General features: G+C 44.9%; 1 protein-coding gene across 1 annotated transcript in view; it reads right to left on the bottom strand.

The window, feature by feature from the left end:
- The window catches only part of LOC309874233 (uncharacterized protein), a gene marked incomplete at both ends in the record, with an annotated part of 100,699 nt that overhangs the window by 59,086 nt on the left and 19,465 nt on the right, over positions 1-22,148 (bottom strand). The window contains 28 exons of the mRNA XM_082752246.1: positions 12-47; positions 714-785; positions 1,047-1,091; positions 1,752-1,787; positions 2,701-2,781; positions 3,161-3,196; positions 3,876-3,935; positions 4,606-4,677; positions 5,889-5,921; positions 7,273-7,308; positions 10,178-10,213; positions 10,419-10,478; positions 11,062-11,133; positions 12,500-12,553; positions 12,809-12,835; positions 13,524-13,619; positions 13,738-13,806; positions 14,564-14,608; positions 15,323-15,349; positions 15,440-15,520; positions 15,812-15,886; positions 16,272-16,403; positions 16,614-16,804; positions 17,092-17,235; positions 18,544-18,667; positions 19,183-19,322; positions 19,655-19,855; positions 20,003-20,149. Of these exons, the coding sequence (XP_082608372.1) occupies positions 12-47; positions 714-785; positions 1,047-1,091; positions 1,752-1,787; positions 2,701-2,781; positions 3,161-3,196; positions 3,876-3,935; positions 4,606-4,677; positions 5,889-5,921; positions 7,273-7,308; positions 10,178-10,213; positions 10,419-10,478; positions 11,062-11,133; positions 12,500-12,553; positions 12,809-12,835; positions 13,524-13,619; positions 13,738-13,806; positions 14,564-14,608; positions 15,323-15,349; positions 15,440-15,520; positions 15,812-15,886; positions 16,272-16,403; positions 16,614-16,804; positions 17,092-17,235; positions 18,544-18,667; positions 19,183-19,322; positions 19,655-19,855; positions 20,003-20,149 (2,228 nt within the window). The remainder of the gene's footprint in view (positions 1-11; positions 48-713; positions 786-1,046; positions 1,092-1,751; positions 1,788-2,700; positions 2,782-3,160; positions 3,197-3,875; positions 3,936-4,605; positions 4,678-5,888; positions 5,922-7,272; positions 7,309-10,177; positions 10,214-10,418; positions 10,479-11,061; positions 11,134-12,499; positions 12,554-12,808; positions 12,836-13,523; positions 13,620-13,737; positions 13,807-14,563; positions 14,609-15,322; positions 15,350-15,439; positions 15,521-15,811; positions 15,887-16,271; positions 16,404-16,613; positions 16,805-17,091; positions 17,236-18,543; positions 18,668-19,182; positions 19,323-19,654; positions 19,856-20,002; positions 20,150-22,148) is intronic.

Below are 22,148 nucleotides of genomic sequence, written 5' to 3'. Positions count from 1 at the left end.
TGCAAACCTACAGAATCGCCCTTGTCTCCCTTCTCTCCAGTGATTCCCTAGGAGGGGGAGAGAGAGGCAGGATGAGAGGAAGCCATGGGAGGGGAGGGGGGCTCAGCATCTTTTTGCTAGCTCAGCATCTAGTGGACTAACAAGCCCTTCCTAGAGCAACGGAGCTAATGAAACCTGGAATTCAACATCACTCCTGCAGAGGATGCTCTCTGATATTTAATAAGGGGTGAGGTTAGTAGCCTCTTCCCCAGTGGGTAGGCTTGTTAGGGACTTTCTCTCCCCCAGCCAGATGCTCATTTTACCAAAATTTGTAGAAATGCCATGCCTTTGAGACCTCTGTCCCTCTGACAAATGTAGCTTATGCCAGCCAGTGTTTTCTTAAGCTATTAGAGGGAGATCAGACAGAACACAAGCGCATCCTTTCCCTTCCCTCTTTACCAGACTGAGACAGGGCTGAGCATTTTGTTTCCAGCAGCGTGGGGCTGGGGAAGGTTTGCATGCTCAGCACCACCTGGTGCACAATCCTAGTCAAACAAGAAGGGAGAAAGAGCCCTAATCCTCCCTTTGAAGAGGAAATCCCTCCCCAGGAGAAAGGGAGGGAGCTTTCTGTGCCTTGCACGCCATAAGGTAGAAAAAATACAGTTCTGTCTTTGACTGGCAGTGCACTATCCCAAGCCCTTCCTCTCTCAGCTGCTGCTTTGGGCATTCCTTACGTCCTTTCCAGGTTGTCCTGTGTCGCCTTTTATGCCCTGCTCTCCAGGTCGTCCTGGGAGTCCAAGTGGGCCCTACAAGAAAGGATTCAGAGAAGCAATCAGTCAGAAATAGAGCCTGCCAAGGAGCTTCAGAACGTAAAGCAAACAAGTAAAATGATTCCCTCCAGGATATTTCACCCATGGAATAAATAGTTGCACATGGAAACTTCTGAATGAGGATTCTTGCTGGGCTGGAGAAGGAACTCCTTTCCTCCTGGACAGAGCAGGGGGCCCAGGTGGTAGCAGAGCAGAAAACTCACCTGGGCAGAAAATCACTATAATTTCAATTATTACCCTCATTCCTCTTTCTCCTGGTTCTCCAGGGGCACCAGCTTCTCCCTAAAAGAGAGGAATAGGAGCTTTAAAATACCTTCTTCGGTTGCATTGAGCCTTCCTTGGTGATACTAATTTTACTCCATTTACACCTGAAGGAAACAATTTAAAGGGGGAGAAACAAGTCAACTACTATCCCAGTGGTCCTAAAAGAAGGTAAGGGCACCTCTTGGGCATTGCTTAATGCTTGGAAAGTTGGTACAAAGGCAGGCTTATGGTGATGTGAAATATCAACTGTTGACTAGGTGTGATGTTTCAGAGCAGCCCTAGAGCTGGAATAAATGGGATTGATGATGAAAACAACCTATTCATACTTATGGGGGAAACTGGGTTATTTCCACCAAACCCTACTATGATTTGTCACAACAAATGGTTTCTGCTGGACAGTGTAAAGATCTCTCTCCCAAAGAAAACACACATTGATTCTTTTTTGGCCTTTGTTTTTCAGCCTTTAGCTTTGGAAGATGAAGCCAAAGCTGAAATAAAAGAAACAAAAGTCATGGGAAATATGGAGAGGGTTCTTCACAGCCTCATCTAACCCAAGGACAAGGCAACAGGAAATAAAACGAGCAGGGGTCAGCTTCAAAACAAAGGGATTAGTTTTGCAGATTCTTTTTAACTAACTCATGCAATGCCTTGTCTGAGAGCACTAAAAGTTTATGTTACCTTTGTCCCGGAGGTGCCTTTCTTCCCTGGTTCTCCCTAAAACACAATGCAAAAATGCTGGGTTACATTTTGTCTTGCAGCAAGTTGTTTTACACTAATTTCCCGCTCAGGCTAAGAACTCTTGGTCTGATTCTGAAATCACCATGGCTCTGAACTCAGGGGAATTGTGCAGTGCTTTGGGCTCAGAAATACAGCTGCTTTTTTTTCTTTTTTATTTAAGCCTCCTCTTGGTGATCTTATTCCACCTGATGCTCAGGGGTCAGCTCAGCCCTTTGAACTGAAGAAAAGTCTGAAAACTGCTTGTAGGAGAGGTTTATCTGAAGCCAGCGAGCTGTGAAGCTCTTGGGAAAGGCCACCTTGGATGGTTATAAGAGGGAGCTGCTGTACCCTAAAAAACACAGCAAGTCCTTCAGGGCTGGTGTGACTGCACACCGTGAAGGTTCCTGCATGGCAGACAGGTTCAACTGCAAAACCCAAACCAACCCAAACCAGACCAAAAAAAAACAACAACAAAAAAGCACAATGTTGAATAAGAGGTAAAAAAAAAAAAAAGATGCTGCATCCATACGGTGTAACATAAACACCGTGGTGCCAGGCACTTGCACCACCCTGACCATGCATGAAGAGACCTCACCCCAAAACCTAGCCTGAAGCACACCCCAATAGGGTCTATGTTCTTGTTTGCTATGAAAGGACAGAGCAAGTAGGAAGGTGGATCCCTCAAACAGCAAGCCAGCATGGCTAATTAGAGGCCTGGACTCGTGTTGTTGACCACTGTTGCTTTCCCATCCAGCCCTATATAAGATATTTGTTTCAGACTGGTCCCATCTCATCACTTGTTCCTACTTTCTGCTGCAAGGGCATAACGTGGGGTTGAGAGCTTGGCACTGAGTGGTGGATTAAAGGGGTTCAGCACGACCGTCTGCCTGGATTGTGAGCTTCTACTTACATCTTTACCTCTTAGTCCGGTCTCGCCTGGTTTCCCAGGTACTCCTGGTTCACCTTTCTCTCCCTTTAGACCTATTTCCCCCTAAGGAAAACAAGGCAGTTGTTACATTCCTCTTCTGGATTTCATAGTCCTCACATTTAAGATATTGTAGGGCAGGTTCAAGGAGCGTGCCGGGCATCATGGCCATACAATTGCTTCCTACAAGACAGGTTTTGCAGGAGTTTTGAGCCCCACTTCCTGCATGTTTTCAACATTTATCTGTGCAGGGCTCTGCATGTCACCTGGAGACTCCAGCAGAGTAGGATCTGTTCAGACCTTTCAGCTTCTGAACACTCCCGAAATTTTGGCACTAGCCCCACGGCAAAGTTAAAACCACACTGACTCAAGCTGCTTTGAGTGACACAGACATCAGTCAGGAGATGGTGCCTTACACGTTGCAGTAACTGCATCAAATACTCACCTTTTGACCCGGTTTCCCAGACAAACCTACATTTCCCTGCAGAAATACAGACCGTTAGTCACACAGTGACAATGACAGAGGTTGAAAAATTTCAGATGAGGGTCCTCTGTGTTATCTAAAGGGTGTAAGCATCAGACTCAGTGCTGCAATGCTGCCCTTAGGAGGTGGTAGCAGCTGAAACAGCCTAGTATGATGCAAAGAAGGGGAAAAAATCTGATCCCAAGAGGGGCTCCTACAAGCAGACATTGTCTAGATGCACATCTTTATCATTTCTGAAATCACTAATTCCATGAATGACTTTGACAGAGGGGTGGGGATCTCAAATATGCTATTTTTTGCAAGTTTTGACTACATTAAAGTGAAAGAGACAATTAATACCTTCACAGGAGGAAACGTGAAGGCATTAACCTTTACTAGCCATCAGTGAATACATGCAGGAGTGCCTTAAACACAAAAGTCAGGAAGATAAAGCTCAGGCTTGCCCTCGGGCCACAAAACCACTGGGAATGGGGATTCCTTGGCTTTCTTCCTTGCAGCATCACCAGATGAGCTTTACTCCAGATTTAGGAGCGATCCTCTCTCTGCATTTTGGAGGAGCATTGTCTTCCAAGGTCAGGTGCAAAGATCCCCGTGGGAGTGACTGAGAGATTGCCTCTGAACCTCCCAGTGTGTCTGTTAGCTTTCTCTTTCATACCCTGTGTGTTGCTCCACTTACCCTGTCCCCTGGGTCTCCCTTCAGCCCGGGCTGACCAGGAATGCCAAAACCTGGGCTTCCCTGAAAAAAAAAATCACAAAAACAAAGCCAATGAATATCTCAAGGCATCACCAAAGAGCTTTTCCTCTCTGGCTCCACATTCCCCATCTTGCCACATCCCTCTGCCTCCTCACCACGCTGCCTGCCACCTCTAGGAGATGCTAATTTTCAAAAAGCACTATTTGGTGAAGCCAGCAAGTGCCTCAGTTTCACTGTCCTGGTTTTAGAGATTGGAGACATGAGCCCACTAGGCTCTTCACGATATATTCTGTGCCATAACCACAGGTACCTGTCCCTGTCCCACCGCTATTTTGCAGCCCCTTAAGGGTCAGACTACTTCTTGTCCCTGCTATAATGGATGGGATTTTGTTGCTAGTGCCCTGTTTGGTGCTAAGCAGGATGCAAACAGGGACACGGTGTCTTCCAGGAGCAATTCCAAGCTCATAAATAAGATGGCAGGAAAGGCCAGAGCAGATCCCAAGAATTTTCACCAACCCCAGGCAGCCATGTGAGCCAAGCACTGGTAACTCCTCATCCCTCACTGACTTCTTTGCAAGCAGTTTTTGACTTCTCCATGTGAGCACAGGTTTCCCCTGGGCTTAGAGCACAGGAGTGTCTGACACAGGAAGGCAAGTGGTGAATAAAACCCTTCCATCCACAAAGCATGTGCTGAGAAGAACAAGTGCATTACCTTCTCTCCTTTGTCTCCTTGTATTCCTTTGTCTCCTCGTGGTCCCAGGGCCCCTGTTGGTCCGATATCTCCCTGTGGATAAAGACAACCCCAAAGCAAGTAATATCATGCAGGAAAGCCAAGCTCTGTTCATGTGGCTTGGCTAGAGATGCATTCTGCAGTTTCAACCCACTCTGAAAGCCATTCCCTTGGGAAATTCATCCATCCATCCATCCATCCATCCATCCATCCATCCATCCATCCACATGGCTGATGTTTTATGTAACTTCACACAACTACAAGGTGCCATGTGCGCTCTTATAGTGGTGTCAAGCACAAAAAATGCAGGTCCCAGGTCACTACCTAACTGCAGCTAGCCTAGAATAAGAGAGAAATTTTTGCTAACCCACATTAAACAATCTGGAGAATAAGACCAAAGAAGGGAGGTGGCACAAACACCCAGGCCCAGAGAAAAGGGCAGAACTCATTAGCTTTAAGGGGTGAGGAAGGTCTGGAGGGTATTTCATGAATACCAGGAGTCAGAAAACCCAGAGGAGTTTCTCCTGCAGTAAATACTCCTTACAAGGATAAGGGAGATCTTTAATTTCTCTGCAGATTGACAATAAACTATAAAGAATAAAGAAAAAAAAAAAAAAAAGCTACTCCAGGCCATGTACCACCATGAAGACTAGACTGTAAAAGTGAGCTATGTGTGTTGCTCTACAAAACAGATGTAGAATATGGACATCAATCATGGAACAGCTCTGTCTCAGAGACCTCCCTGATATGAGAAATTTAATTTCCTCCAGTCATGGGGAGGCCAAATTCTGGGTGAGGGGTCCCAAGAGGTGGAGAACTCTCCATCCTTCGAGGTGCTTAGTGCAAGGTCCTGGGGAACCTGACCCAGTTTTGAAGTTGTCCCTATTTTGAGCAGAAGGTGGGACTGGTGACTTCCAGAAGTCCCTTCCAGCCTCCGCTATTGTTTGACTTGGTGTCAATGCCTCCCTTGGCTGGAAACTAGCTTCTGTGAGTGGGATGAGTCTTCCATGAACTCTACCTTCTAAAACTATCACATGGAAATAGCAAATTTCCCCACAGACTGGAGCTAGAAAGAGAATGACAGGTACAAAATGTTAATAAAAGCAAAAGAAATACCAGCAGGGCAAGACTGTTGCTAATTTTCCAACCTCTCTTCTCCAGCCCTTCACAAGGGATATATGATTCAGGCAGTAAATAGCCCTGCCCTCTCTTTTCTTAGTCAAAGTTTCATCTAAGTTTCAAGCAGTGTTAATTAATGGACTTACCCTCATACCCTTCTTGCCTGGTGGTCCCAAAACCTGAGGATAAAAAGAAATCACAGAAGTTCTCTCTTATTTGGGAAGGGATCTCCCTTTCAAAGGAGGGTCTATTCGTGCTACCACTTCCAAGGCAGGAGAATCTCAGCCTCGTTATGGGATAGGAAATGCATTGCCTACACTGGGACAGAAAACACCAGGAAGGGCTCCAAGACAAATGCCAAGCCCAGGGAAGCTTGTGAAGGGATCCCACCAACCTCAGTAGATTTTGGCTCCAGGGATAAGACCGAAATATCATTCATAAGTGAGGGGTAGTTGACAGATATCTGCTGTAGCCTTTGCTAACAAACAGCTTAAAAACCAAAGGACTGACCTTTGGACAAAAATAAATGTTAAAGGCCGCACTATGACTCTGCAGAGCAGCCCTGAGCTGGATTTTGGGACCATGGAGCTGTCTTCCTACCTTGTGTCTCCAAAACAATTCTGTTGGTTTTGCTCAGAAGGAAATCTAGGGCACCCTTGCTCATTCAAGCACCCTCCAGGATGCATCGGTGTGTCCTGGTGGTGGGTCTCAGCCCTCGGTGCAACTTCCAGCTGCTCCCACAGCCCTTGCAGAAGTGCTGTGAAGTGCACAGAGGTGGCCACCACCAAAATTTATCCTGAAAGCTGCCCTAGCATTTGGAAGGACATGAACAGGATGCTGGAGGAACCTGTTTCCACTTGAGAACAAGGCAAATAATCAAAAAAAAAAAAAGAGACATCAGCAGTGTCTCTTCAGCAGGAACCAGAGCAGCATGAACAAGGGAACAAGTCCAGAACACAGGCTTGAGCAGGGGAGAGGCTTTATCCTTCTGCTCCTCTGAGAAGCCAGGGGGCAACTGTGGCACAGGGCTAGGAAAAAAGAAATGGAGCAAGGGAGAAGAAGACATGGCTGGTTGGAGGGCTAGGGATAAAGTCCCTTAGTTCATCCCACACTTCAGTGGGATGCATCTCTTGGTCCTTGGTCTACTGGCACCACTGTTGGTGATGCTGTATGGCACAAGAAGGGCTGTAATCCACTCATAGTTACCCCCATAGCTGGAGCACCTGGAAATCCTGGGTTCCCCTGCAAAGCAAGATGACACAAAATGAACAACCTGGGACAATGAAAAAAAAAAATATCTCCTCCTTAAATCAGCTCAAAACCCTGTTCAGAATGTGAAGAGAAAACCAGAAATGAGATTCTGAGCTTTCAGGGATGCTCAAGTGACTCCCTGCTGGCTTCTTCTCTGTGTAGCCCCCCATAAGCACACTTGACTACACCTGCAAGATCTGCACATGCCATACAAGCTGGGGAAATTTGGGATACCGTCCCTTGAGCTAGCCAAACATGCCCTCTTACTGTTTGACTTACTTGGTCTCCCTTTGGCCCTGGAGGTCCTGGGAGTCCCTGTAAGAGAAAAGCAGAGAGACAGGAGACAGCCCTGAGATTATGGGAGCAATCAGACCAGGTCAGTGCTTTGTCTAATCCAGCCCTGGGACTCTGCTCAGAGCTGGAAGCTGCAAGCATGCGTATCCACTGTGCTTACAGCACCTTAGGGACCTAATAAAGCATATAACCTCAAGGGAACAAGGACTGGTCCATCACTGCCAGGCCCTGGACATCCTTCCACCATCAGTGCCTGTCTCAGGATCCACACTCCTCTCCTATAAAAGGGGCTGCAGCACCCTCCTGAGCCTGGTCAGTCAAACAAGAGGCTCAGGACACAGCCCATATATCCACTCCAGGCCAATGACTTGAGAAAGACTGACAGCTATTTCCACTTTTCATTATCGTAGTTATTCTTAGGAAAAAAATCCACCGTCTCTTTTGATCGTTGAGTTTATAAACAGCTGGGGGAGCACTTGTTCAAGCAGCAAAATTGAAATCAAGCTCAATAAAATAAATCTGTCGATGCACAGGATGGACTGGCAAAGAACAATCAAGGGTTGTTTGGTGTGTTGTGTTTGCTGGTTGCAAACTGTCTAGGATATTTCCCACTGATGTAAGGTCTATCCCATGCACAAAGGCTCCTTCAGAAGCAAGAGGCTCCTGAACTCTGTGGTTACACAGCACATAGATACACGGCCTGGTCATCTACATCCAGACTGCGAGAAACGTTTTGGGGGAACCTCAAATTCCCTCCCTGGATCCCCAACCTGATATCTCAGCTGCTCTGTTCTGAGCCTGAATATGGAGCCAGGGCTGATTCCCTCCTGCTGTGCTATCCAGTGCTGCCCAGTCTCACCTTTTCCCCTTTAACACCACCTTCCCCTTTGTTACCCTGAAAAACAGAAGATGCTTTTGTTAAGATTTTAGGCTCCACTGGCAGAGCAGGATCAGCCTGAAAGCTCACATGCTGCGGTAGAGCGTGCTGAGCATGGTCCTTCCACTGGAGGTTGTGAAAGCCATGGGGAAAGCAAGTAAAAAATTAAAGGAAAATCAAGATTTTCTTATATATATATATATCACATATGGGATATATCATAAATTATATATGTAGTCCATGCATTTATGCATTGTATATTATTTTAAATACCTCTATTATTTACAATTTATATTTATAATTAAGACGTTGTATAATCAAGCATGCTATTATCTATACTTTAAATATAATGCCTAATACTAAACTGCATGTATATTATAATATACAGTTATTATATACTAGATAGTTATATCATGACCATTTACTACCTAATATAATATACATAAGCACTTATTGCTATAGGTATATATATAGACCATCCTGAGCTTGATCAGACTGTTTCCTCCCAAGGAGCTCGAGAGCTCAAGATGAGACAGCCTTTTGGAAAAGCTGAAGTTAACTGCACAGATAACGTGCAGGTCTGGAGCTTATATTTACATATAAGTTATATTTACATATAAGTAAATTATATTTACGTATAAATTTATTAACTTATGTATTTATTAAAATCTTCATTTAGAAAAAATTCCTTCTGATTTGATTCATTTGGAGGCACATCCTTGGCTCAATTGGTTCTCCACTCCCAGGTGGTCCTGGTTCACCCTGGATGAAGGAGAGCAGCAGTGATTGCCTTCTGCACCCTCTGATATCATCTCAGGAAGAGCTCATAAGCTCATAAGCCAACATCACCAGTTACCCTACTGGTGAGCACCCTGCCAAAATTTGCACTTTCTCAGTGAAACACTTGGCCACACACCCAGACTTCACAGGTTTGTGCAATTCAAGGAGGTCTTTGCTCTCATGAAGATCAATACATGAGCAGCAAACTGTCTGTTACCACTTGCAAAGGCCTCACAGATTTAAGATCCATCTCCATTTTATGAAGGTTAAAAAAAAAAGATCGCTGCAAAGGAGAGCAAAATATTTTGTTTCAGGCCAATGAAACATTTCCATGAATATTATATTTTTTCCCCTATTTTTCACCTCTCCTGGAAGTATGACAATAATTTCTTTTGGGGTCAACATGGATTTTTTTTTTTTTTTAACTTTATCAGACCTGAAATAAATCAGTGGCTCATATTCCTTCGGGCATCAGCAGTCACTCCAAGTATAACCTGAGTTACCTGGAGAAGGGGACGTGCAGAGAGCAGTGCAACTCAATCCTATGTGGTTGCTCTTCCAAGAGCTGTACCAACCTGGGATGGTGCTGAGATGGCTTTTGTACCACCTAAGCCCATGCCTGGTGCTTTCTGTGCCAGAGAAATTCAGATCTCCTGAGACGAAAATTGAAAATTGCTGAAAATTTGGTGCCCAGGACTTCAGTCTTGCTCTAGTGTCAACTTCCAGTGTGAGCTGAAGCTGGATGCTTCAGGAAGATGCAAAAAGCCACTCAAAACTGAATTTAGAGACTTTTCTCCCAGCTCAGGAGAATCTCCTGATGGTTCAGAGGAAGGTGCCTGAAATGCAGATGTCAGACAATCTGCTCCTCACATCTTCATCCCTCCTCATCCCATCAGAGCTGGGATTAACCCTGGTGCATGAGAGTTCATGTTCCTCCCAAAACACATTTAACCGTGGCTATTACAGTTCTGCAGGTTCTCACTGTCCACAAAAAAATGGCATTTATTATATTATTGAGATAGTGCCTCTCACTGCCATTCCAGGTCTCTGCAACATCCCACAGCAATGACTTCCACAGGCCAATGACCGCTGATGCACAGAATTATTCCCTTTCCTTGCTTTTGAGGAAGGGGTCAATGTTCCCACAGCCAGTGATGATGGTTAGGGCTGGATACATCCCTTGGCACCTGAGTATCAAGCACAGTGACTCAGGTTCAGGGTTTCAGTACCCACCTTTGGACCTGGTACTCCTGGAGGGCCCATCGCCCCCTAAAAAAAAATAAAATAGAAAATGAAACAGTGAAAACTCAAGCTTTAAAAGCCCAAGTCTTCCCTTCTTTGTCCCTTTCCTTCGAAACCACGGGTTGTACCCTCCAAGAAGAAGCTAGAGGGAAGGTCCTGGAGGAGACTTTGGAAGACACTGAGCCCTCTAAGGGGACTTCAGCAGATGTGTCACTGCAGAAAGGCCACCCACCTGCTCTCCTTCTTCCCCCTTCGAGCCAGCAGTGCCAGGAATGCCAGTTCCTGCCATCCCCTGCAAGGTAAGCACAGTATTGTGCTCAGGAGAGCTGAATCCCCAGACTGCAAAGCAAGATACATCCTACACTGCAACCTGCTTCCAAGCTCTGGTCTTAACCATCCTGCAAAGGAGGAGGGGAGAAATTTGCTCTGTAGCCATTTAACTAAAATAAATGCCCAACCAGTGCAAGGTGCGAACAATGACTGGGAGGACAGAATTGAAAACGAGGGTCTGTGGATATTTTTAGTGAATTTTTGAAGCAGGATGGGGGATTCAGAGGAGCAGCCCCATCCAGGGGACAGAAAGATTGCAGGGCTTGGGAGGAAAAACCATTCCTGACAGCAGGAACTGCAGAGATCTTCCACTGGGTGGAAGCAAGAAGACTGGGAGGAATACAAGGGCTTGGATGGAGGTGGAGCATCTCCTCCACCATGCATGAACTTGAACATATATGAGCAGGGAGTGGAGGGGAGTAGGGGAAAATCCCGACATGCCTCCACTATTTGCAGTTATTCTACCCTGATATTACTTTGCCTCAGTTATTCTCAGCTCCCCCTTGGGATGATGGATCCTGCAAACATCAGGTACGAGTAATGACCTTTTCTCCACGTGGTCCAGGCAGTCCAGGAACACCATCCAGTCCTACAGGGCCTGGCAAGCCAGGTTTCCCCTGGAAAAGAAGAGACATCATCACATCTTTTTCTTCCAAACTGTTTGTTACCCAATGTACTAAAGAGAAGATTTATTAAGTCTGCAGAAACACAAACAGAGAAATGTGTTTCCCGACGAGTCTGGCTTATTGGTTTCTTTGCAACTGAGCATTTACAGAGATGTTTATTTAGACCCAAAATGTCTCCCCTTCCTGCTCTCCCCAAAATAGGCTATGGATCATTGTCCTCACTCAGGAAAAGAAAATCAGATGTTTTTGCTTGTTATATGGGAAGATAGAGGTTGGGTGCTTGTGTTGATTTGGCAGTGGGTGCCTTCTGCAGTGGCACTTCAAGGCTGTGTTACTGGAAGAGGGTGATCCCAGTAATGCTGCTGATGTAGAAGTGGTAGACTGAAATAAGGAAATGTCTGGTCTATGGGATATAGCTCTGCAGTAGGGTAAAGGTTACAAAAAAAGCACTTGTGTATGATGATGGACAGCAATAGGCACCTTGGGAAGGATGTAAAAACAGGAGATGCATAAAGTCCCTGAGTAATCTCTCAGGCTTGAATCATTTGTAATGCAGGGACTTCCCAAACCAGACAAGGTTTAATTATCCTTAGTAGCCCTCCATGGACTACTTTCCTTTTTTCCCTTCCAATACTGCAAATATCCTTGTGGGACTTCTTGTGTGAAGAACCATCCTTTTGGTTTTCTCGAATCTGCCATCAGCTCAGTTCATTTACTGTCCTACACTTTTGATCCACTCTCTTAATCCACCTTCATGCCCTCCTCTGGACCTACTCCAGACTTCTCTGCCCTCCTCAGACAGGGGCAGGGGTCGGATTTGGGATGTTGGAAGGAGCAGGGTTGCACTGAGCTGCTCCCTGGGTGATGGGGACAGGAGGGGTTCAAGGTGGAATCACTGCCACTTTGGAGTAACCTTCATCAAGCAATATTTGCTATCATCTGCCAACATAATTGACTATACCCAAGGGTTTGTCATCATGGCAAGCATGGTGATGGACACAATTCCTACTGATTTGCTCTGTGCCATGAGGATGAGCATGTCCTTGCTTTTAGCAAAATCAGTGGCTGTGATCTTGTGACTTTGTTGACTTTCTAACATTTTCCTTTTGGCTATTGGTGAGTGATGGGTCAGCAGGATGAAGCTGACAAAGTGAGAAATGCTTAACTGACCATGCTTAATCTGCCAGCCCTCATCAGCAGAGCAAAGCATCTCAGAGTGATGGCTGATAAGAGCTGGCAGCAAACATTGTCCCACTACACCTGCCCCAAGTGGCAGCAGGTGTCCCCAGGCCAACAGCCCCTTCCCACCATGGCCAGGGAAATTTCTGCAGCCACTGGCCCTCGGTGGACAACTCACCGGCTCTCCCGTGCCTCCTCGGTCCCCTTTGAGGCCGTTCCTCCCACGAGGGCCCTATGTGAAGCACAGGACAGTCTCACCATCTGTCCCAGCAACCCTTTTGGGTGTTGATGGGCATCTGGTAAGTATTGAAAACAGAGCCTATTGGGCAGCTTAGAAATAATAATAATAATAATAATAATAATAATAATAATAATAATAATAATAATGACAATAATAATAATAATAATAATAATAATAATAATGACAATAATAATAATAAAGGCTTGTCATCACCTGGTAAAGTGAAAGTCAGTCTCAGGTACTTACTCTGATACCCGAATCCCCTGGTTCACCCTGAAAAAAAAGTGACAAGGAGTATTAGTGCAGCGTGGTAATTTAGAGAGGGGTTCCTCTCTAAATTTAGGTTGTGGCCAAAAGCTCCTGCAGGCTGACAACCCCAGAGACCAAAACCCCTACCACCAAGGGAAAGCAGAGATTTAGCAGAGGTGTCTGTTATCTTTCATGCTTTAGACTCCTCAACTTGCAAAATTGGATGTCAAAACCCACCTTAGGGCAGACAGGAGTGGAATTGAGGTCTCTTGTTTTCTACTGAGACTTTTTTACATCCCCCAGTGTAAGGAGACATTTGGCTACAACCATCAGTCCTATTTGAGCTGTGCACAGCAGAAGTGATCCCAGGTATTTCACTCCAGCCACTGAACAACCTTTGTATGGACCTAGAGATTTAAAAGTCTTAATGGCCATTGAATCTGGTCCCATGTCAGAGAAAGTTGCCTGCAACCTTTTCAGGCTCCATCATTGATTCCTGCTGTGTTGAACAGCAAGGTCCTGGTGACATGCAAAGCCATTTTGGAGAGAGAGTCCTTTTATAACTTGATGAGAGAATCCCATGACAGAGAGAAGAAATGTGTGTTCTTAGGGCCCTTGAGTGAACAGAGGGTCTAGGGACCCTGGGCTATGCCAGGTTCCCTCTCTCTGTGGCACAGCATCACAGAGCTGTGCTGCAAATAACTTTGCTCACCTTGATGGAGATGCCTGGTGGCCCCTGCGGCCCTGGTAAGCCTGGTAAACCTGGAGGTCCTGCTACCCCAGGAACCCCCGGCTGTCCTTTCTGTCCCTGCAACAACAAAAAAGAGAGGGGATAGAGGGATGTGGGCTCTCTCACAGCTCCCTTTGCTGCTCTGTCAGTGCCACAGAGGCTGAAGGGCTCAGCACACCGGGGGTACAATACTCACAGGGGGGCCAGGCTGCCCGTTTCGGCCGGGAATCACCTCCACTCCTCCCAGGACATAGCCCGGTTCACCCTGTGTGCAAGAAGAGGAGGACACACATTCAGCTGTGCTGGGATGTCCAGGCAAAAACAGGCAGTTTTGTGATTTAGAGGCAATAAGCAAACTTTAAACCAAGCAGCCCCCAAAAGGCATGCACCTCTCTACACTGCAAAACCAAACCACTTGGTTTCAGAAACTCTTTTAGAGGTACTAGAAACCACAAGGCTGTGCCATGAGTTCTGCTCACTGGCATGGCAGAAAATTAATCCTGGGGAAAAAGAAGGGGGTTGGCTTTCAGCAGGATCTGTTCTCTGATCTACGGCACTGTGTAGCCATATAGACAGCTTGGGTCCATGCAAGGAAGGAGGAGAAATGTGCATTTGGGAATGATGGAAGGACTGCTCCTAGGAAGTGCCTACAACTGGTCTTAAGCCTTATCTTTCTGTGTCCTAAAAGTGATCAAACAGACTTCTTCATAGGGGAAACTCTCCAAAATGCAGAATGACCCAACCTGTTTCTGAAAAAAAATGAAATGTCCCAAGGACCTGCAATAATAACTGAGCAGTTTTCTCCACAGAGGCTTTAAATGCCTCCTAGCAAAGCTGAAGGACAAACCCCTAAGAAAAAAAAACTAGTGGTGTAGGAGGGTTAGTTATGAATAGTTCAGAACTTCATATTCACATATTATGAATATGAAATCACAAATCACTGTGCAAATGCTTAGAAATAAGAAAAGAGAGCAAGATATATTTTATTTTTTTTCCCAGACAATCCCAAGAGTGAAACTCACTCGGTCTCCTTTTGGCCCCACTGGTCCTGGATAGCCAGGAGCTCCCTGGAATTAAAGATAAATCACACAGCGTTAAAAAACAAAGCACCCACAAGATATCATTGTGGGATGTTCAAGTCACAGACCGACCTCTTATAAAACTTCATTCAGTTTTTAAGTAGTCATGTGAAGAGGTCCCTAGAAGTGGGTTTTGGTCCCAACAATGATGAGAATCATGTATGTGTCATCCACAGGGCCAAGGGCTCATCTGCCTACACATATTTTCCAAGCATTGGTATGAATAGTTGCATGAACAATTTTCATATGGGAAGTCTGAGAGCTATGATGCTGCTGGTGATTATGCAGCAGGACAGGTACATCACTGAAGGCAGAGTTCATAGTCCTTGGCCTTTTTTTCTGGAGATTTCTATTTCACTGAGGGTTAATTGGCTAGAAATATGCCTGTGTTGTACTGCAGTATTGGCCAGATCTAAGAGAAGAAGGAAATCTGAGTGTCTGACTCCAGTTCACAGTCAGAAGTGAGAGTCCTGGCAGGAGACACAGAACCCAGAAAAAGAAAAAAAAAAAAAAAAAAAAGAAAAAGAAAGAGCCAACAGACTTTTCCTTGTCTTGGTCTAGAGCTGTCTGGTGACAGAAAAGTAGAATGTGCCACTTGGGGCCTCCTGTCCTGCTCAGCACTACTGGCCTTTGAAAAGCTTGGAAAACAAAGCTTTAGGGTCCCGCTGCATTGATGACATTTGCTGCATTCAATATACTTACGATATCACCTTGGATGCCAGGGAGTCCCTGCAAAACAGGAGAGAGAGAGACTTGAGAGCCATGCTGACTGCTCCGTTAAATGCCACTTTGACTGAGTTTGTTAAAACAAATACATACCATGAGCCCTGGGGGACCAGGAGGACCTGTCCTCCCCGGCCTACCCGGCAGCCCAGGAATGCCATCCTTCCCAGGCAGGCCCTAAACATGTAGAAAGTAATAGTATGCAAGTTATGGCTCCAGACCTGCAAATCCAAACATTTTCATGCAGCACTAGCTTTCTGCACTGCTTCAGGGAATCCTCCATTGCCAGCACATACACATACACATATACATCTTTTTCTTTTTGCCTGATTTTCAAAGCCAGCATGAAGCAGCATATATCAAAACACTAGCATAAAAGATCTGAGGATGATTCTTTGCTAGATCTCTTCATTGTTACTAATAATTTAGTTGTATAACCAAGTGGATGGTTCGTGAAAATGGACTCACCCTCTCTCCTTTCTCTCCCTTCATAACAAATCCATATGAGTCGTAGCCTCCACGAGTTGGTGAGCCCCTGAAGCTCTTGAAAGGAAAAGAAAAATAGAAGAGATGATCAGAAAATCATTATCCACCAAACACAAACCAGACTGACCATGAAGTGCTGACTAGCATACCCCTTGTCTTATGCAACAGAAGCAAGGTTGACCACCTAGGAGACTGATTCATTTCCTCACTAAGGGACACGATTTAGTAGTGACACTCAGTAGGTCAGGTTGATGGTTGGACGTGGTGATCTTGAAGGTCTTTGCCAACCTAGATGATTCTATGATTCTATGTATTGTTTATAGTGTCTTCAGTTTGCACTGAAATTTGGAGAACAGGATGGAGAACCTAATCACCTGTCCAAAGCAGTGAGCAAGATGTTTTTCTGAAATATATTCCCCTGAATCAGTGAACAAATTCTTACCTTCAGGCACCAGGGACCACAAGCTTCCTCTCCTTTTTGGAGGTGTGGTTGAGCTGATGATGGGGTGGGAGGGAGTAGCTTGCTCTCTGCGTCATCAAACGGCAGCTGCTTGTTGGCCTCATGTGTGGCAACCTGCATCATGGAGTTCAAGTTAGATTAGTGATCCTCCAGGTTTTGGGGCCAGACATCAAAAATTGTCCCTCAACATGTCTCAGGAGGTTACTGTGCTTTTACACCACCAACCTTTTCATTCAAATAACCATATTACTGTTGGAGATAACTGCAGACAAGCTCACATCCTTTCCAAAGACCAGAGTTAGAGGAGGGGATGAAGCAGCTCACCTCCCCACTAGGCAACTGGGCCCCTGAAGGTTGAGGATCAGAGCAAATGACTTCTATCAGCTCTCGGAGGATCTGGGGGAAGTCATCAAATGTGCTGACGTAGAAAACATTCTGGAGGTTCTGCTGCAGCAAGATGCTGTTGAGCTCAGCAGGGTCAGCTCCTGAGACACCCACAGCAATGATGCGGATTCCTGAAACACATCACTCTTTCAGTGGAAGCAGAAATGTCTGAGATCAGTGTCCAAACCCTCACTCCACTTGTCCTGAGAGAACTCACTGACAGCAGTGTGTGTGAGTTATAGCAAAACCAAGACACTCAAACTAGGAACAGGAAGAAGAAAGGATGAAGAAGTGAAGAAAGCAAACGATGCACTCAAAATGCATGAGTGGAGTAACCTTCAACCCTCTGGAAATTCAGCCTCCTCTGTACATGAAGGAGAACCAAGGCCCTAGGGAAACACAATAGGGCAATTCTTACCCAAAGCATGAGCTACTCTGGCTGGTGGCAACACATCGTCCTGGGATCGCCCATCAGTCACGAGCACCAGCATGTGAGGGAACTCAGGTCTCATCCCTCTGGAGGACTGAAATATCTCCTTTAGCATGTAGGTTATACCACGACCTGGGCAAACATAGAAAGGCAAGATGTAAACCTACAGAATAACACTTCTGTAGGTTTCCTAACACGGTCTACAGGGGGGACCTGTGGGGCCTCTTCCATGCATGGGGGAAAAAATTATTTTGTGTGGTCCTATAAATAGATTGTAGACCCTAGCATGGGCCAATGCTTTTTGAGGGAAGACAGAAGTAAATGAGATTGGCTGAAATTGTTCAGGCTGATTTCAGCAGTTTCTGTTTTGGAAAAGGAAAAAAGATGTTTAGCAGATTTGAAGCATTTTTTTCACTACATTTTAGGGAAAAAAAAATCACAGAATTCCCATTTCCAAATTTCTTTAGAAAGATCAGGAGAGTTTCCTAAAGAACTCTCCCCCAAGCTGAAGTGGTTAAGAAACTCCAAAATAGCACAGAAAGTCTCCTTGGAGCAGTAAAATGCCTTCATTGACACAAACTCCACAAAAAAAAAAAAAAAAAAAAAAAAAAAAAAAAAAAAGGGGACCAAAAGAAAGTTTACCTAAGAATTTGCAATCTGACCTGTTTCACACCCACTTACTCTAACCAGTCCTGTCCAAATTCTTGTATTCTGACCAGCCCAATTTCTCTGTGTTGCTAACCAATACCACTAAGCCAGGATGAGGTACACAAGCCTTCATTTAACATATATGGGTTCCTCAATGCTTCCCCTTACATTGACTGACTGGAAGATATTTAGGTGGGCCACTTAAAAACGATAAAGTTAAAACTAACTATCTTCAGTTTAAGATTACTGCTCATGTACCTTGGGGGAAGCAGGAATACCCCACCATCCTTCTGGGAATGAGTAGGTGGAAAGTGCTCTGTGGGTTTTTAACTCTGTAAGACAAGTGTCTGCATTTCTGAGATGCTGAGCTGATGAAGAGCTGTGTTATTTGTACAACAGAGGGAAACAAAGGACATTTACGTGATGACACTCCATAAAAATAGGACCAGGTACATTGTTTTGTTGTTAGGGTAACAAGGCAATAACCATTGGCATTTACTGATTAGAATGTGCATTGAGTGGGTAATAAGGATGCTTCAGCATCAACTATCCTTATCTAATGTTTATGGGCTTGATCTCCAAGCCAGGTATAAAAACCTCCCTTAAGTGTAGGCAAGGTTATAAAAAACCAAAGAGAAATCCAGTAGCAAAACTAGGACACGGATAAAGGACACCAGGCTGGTTGGACAGGCCATCCCTGGGAATAAAACCAAATTCAACTGTCTGTTGTCAGATTTTACAGAACTTTGGACCATAACTTTCTACCCCAAATGTGGGCTTGCACTTGCACACCTGTTTTTGTGTTGCCTCCAGCGTAGTGCAGCTCCTTGATAGCTTTCAGGGCGCTGTTGCGGTCCTGGTGCTGGTTGAAGTGGAAGGCTGCCCTGGGCTCCTCGCTGTACTGTGCAACAGCAACCTGGCAAAGAAAAGGGAGGCAGGGGAGATAAGAAATGTGGAGGGATCAAGCACAAAGCAAAGGTGCCATCACTCAATAAATCTCCTTGATAACACAAACAGTTGCATTGCAACAGAAGTGGAATGAGGCTGTGTTTCTTACAGACTAAAAACAGGCACAAAAACATCTGTCAGGCTGGCAGATGACACATAGGGCACAATTCAGGTGCTTAAGCATGGGCAAAGTGCTATTTTCTGCTCTCTAGGGCATCAGAAATTTCTGCACAGGCTGGTAGATAGACCACAGAACCAGAGGGAAGTACACTTCTGGCAGCTCACAGCTGGGTGGAAGCATCTCCTGGTGCAGGATCTCCCATGGCAGCATGCATCCCTCCTGAACTAAATTACCTTTAGGCAAAGTGCTTATCCTCTCTGAACCTCAACATGAGTGAGCAGACTGCTGTCATTGCAGAGGTGAGCAACAGGCAAACACTTGGAAGGAAAACACTTTCAGGAAACAGAAGAACAGATTCTTGCCTGTGTCCCTTCTGGCCCAATCTTAGGGAAATAGGAAACGATTCGGAAGAGGAAATCCTTCACTTTGTTGAAATTGCTCTGGCCAATACTTGAGGACTCATCCACCAGGAACCCAACGTCTGCTTTGAACTTGCCACAGACTGCGGAGGGAAGAGAGAATCTCTGTGAGCTGTGTGGTCCTAAAGGAGCAGCATGTTTCTTTGTGCTGAGAACAATAAAACAAATTCAGGCATGGGCATCTTCTGTGATGCCAAGTGTCACTGAGTGAGCAGTCAGCACCTTCACCCCCCAAGGACAGAGCTGAGAGCTTAATTGCATGATATATGCTTTATTCATTTCCCCAACGCTGGTCATTCTCACTTCTCAGCAAACAAAGATTAATTTTAGCTCCTGACACCAGAGAAGACCATGATTTCTGGTGGTTTGACCCCCTTCATCATCATCATCAAATCACACACAGATGCACACTCACTTGGCCCAGGGAGAGTCGTCAGTGGTGCAGACGCTGTGGTGGTTGCTGGCAGGGTGTCTGGGGTTGGTGCTAATGTTGTAGCCGTGGCTAGTGGGAAAGGAGTGGTCCTCACATTGCTAGGAGCTGTGGTTGGGGATCTCATTGCAGCCAATTTTGCAGAAGTCATGGGAGAGACCAGTGCAGGTGAATCTGTGTGAGGTCCTGCAGCAAGAGGGAAAAGAGGAAAAGATATTTGTTAACCCCCTCTTAGTTATGGTGTAAAACACCACAAGGGTAGAGAAGACAAGAAATTAGCCTCAATAGCAGCTACCTAGGAAAAACTACTACATAACCTTCCTGCCTTCATACCTGTTTGTGCAGTGAGTGTTGTCTCTGGTCCCTCAGTATTTCCAAAGACTGGCCTTATGGAAAACAAATAGGTCTCCTTGGAGCTCAGTCCTGTCACTCGGTATGATCTTGAAGCTGCTGATAACAGTTCCAGGGAAAGATCAGAATCTGGAAAAAAGAAAGAAATATGCATTAACTGAGAGGCAGAGGAGCTCAAGAAAATCCAATGTCAGGAGCACCCCATCTGCTACTGACATCACCTTTGGCAAACAGGAGCTTGAGAAGCAGATGAGTTTTGGGCATGGTAAAATGGATTTGCAAGCTGCAATGGTCAGGCCCTAAACCAGCTGAAATAAGGTTGTTTGCATCTCTCTGAAGTTGAGAGGGATGGAATAAAGCCTGATGTTTGTGCAAATGTTTAGAGAGGGCATTTGGTCCAGGCACTGAGTTCTGTGACCATCCAATGAAGGAACATTAATTATGGTTTGCAAAGGCTGGCACGTATAGAAACAGGATTCTTTTTGTTAATGAATAGAAAGCTTGCTGTAAAATAGAAATAAACATAACTTGAGAAAACTGACTGCATACAATAGATAGTTTTGCTTCAAAGTGATAGGAAAAATCTGTGAAAATGTCATAACAATGTTTTGACATTTTAAAAGTGTGTTATTTTGGAAATACTGAATGATGAGTTTTGACATTGCTCAAAGTGAAACTTGTACCTTTTCATTCTGAAATAGCATTTTCTCTTAAAAGAAAAGAACGTTAGTTTCTAGGGAAATAAATTAAATTGTTGTAAATAGCTTGTTTCAACTGTATTGAATGTTCTTCATTACCCCAGAACAAATTTTGGAAGGGATGTTTTCTTCCTTTAAATATATATATACTTATATATATATATTATTCCCTCTTGCAATTTGAAAATCTTCTATTCCTCTCCATTTGGGTAGGCAACTCAAGATAATAATTATCATAGATGACTTGTTATTCTGCCTGAAGAGATTTGCCTGAAGAGAAACATAAGCTGACAGCTCTGCTGAGACACAGATCTAAAGCAGCCCACTCCTCACCCCTGCTTTATACCCCCAAAAAGGTAAATTTAGCTACTTTTCCTTTTCCTCTGTGCCACTGCGTAGCACTAAAACCCTCTGTTTCACATGATGTTTTCCACAATCAGAAAGTGTTTGGTTACCGTGTTCATGCTCTGGACAAGCAGAAGACTTTGTTGGTGGACAGAGGCAGGAAACACCTGGATCATAGCCAGGATGGGATGCACAGCACAAGGCTGCCAAGCACATGCAGGAAGAAGTCTGCAACTATTGGAGAAGGCAGATGGTCCTTGCTGGAGACAGTTTTCGAAGAAGAGTGAAATGCTTTGCAAGGGACAAGAGATGTGAGGGTCAAGGAGCAACTGCACGATTAAACGAGCCTCTGGATGTTGATTGAGTGGATGCAAAAAAACGTGGCTTTGGTGGTCTAAGAACAGTCAAGAGAAGTTAGAAAGAAGAGAGAGAAGGGCAAGGTCTAGGTGAACTTCTCCAAGGTCCCTTCTGTCACACGGGGGATGAAGACTGGCTCTGGATGGAGCCCTGCTGAAATGTATGGGGTTGGTTTTATGTAAAATGAGAAGGAGATCTACAGCTGGGATGACCTCCAGCTGAGTAGAAGAGGACCCAGTCTTTTACAGGGCAGGCTGGTGAGGGTAGGCAGGTAGGGAGGAGGGCATTAAGCGAGCTTAAAAAGGGAGCAAGGGAAATGGGCAATGAATGAGAATTCATTTAGCAAAAAAGCAAGTTGCTGAGAAGAAAATTAATCAAGGCAGGCAGAGAAAAAAATAAAAAAAAGACAAAATTCTTAATTGCCTTTATACACTCATGCTGGCAGCCTGGATAATTAAACAAGAGAAATTGGAATTACTCACTTATGAGCATAAATTTGATCTTGTTGGTACTATTGAAACTCAGTGGCAAGATTCATCTGATTGTAATGTTAAATCAATAGTTATAAACCTATTTCAGAAGGATCGATTGAGTGAGGGCACAGTGGGACTGTCAGATGTGGTATTATCCATTTCTGAGCCCCTGACAACTCTGAAACCAATGATTTTTGAATACTTACAGATCGATATTTTAACAGCATGGCACAGGAGAGGAACAGTTGCATTAGA

The sequence above is a fragment of the Aythya marila genome, assembly GCF_965140915.1.
Source record: "Aythya marila genome assembly, chromosome: 1".
Lineage (NCBI taxonomy): Eukaryota > Metazoa > Chordata > Aves > Anseriformes > Anatidae > Aythya > Aythya marila.
The sequence above is the reverse complement of the archived record's forward strand: the minus strand, read 5'-3'. Positions and strand labels throughout refer to the sequence as shown.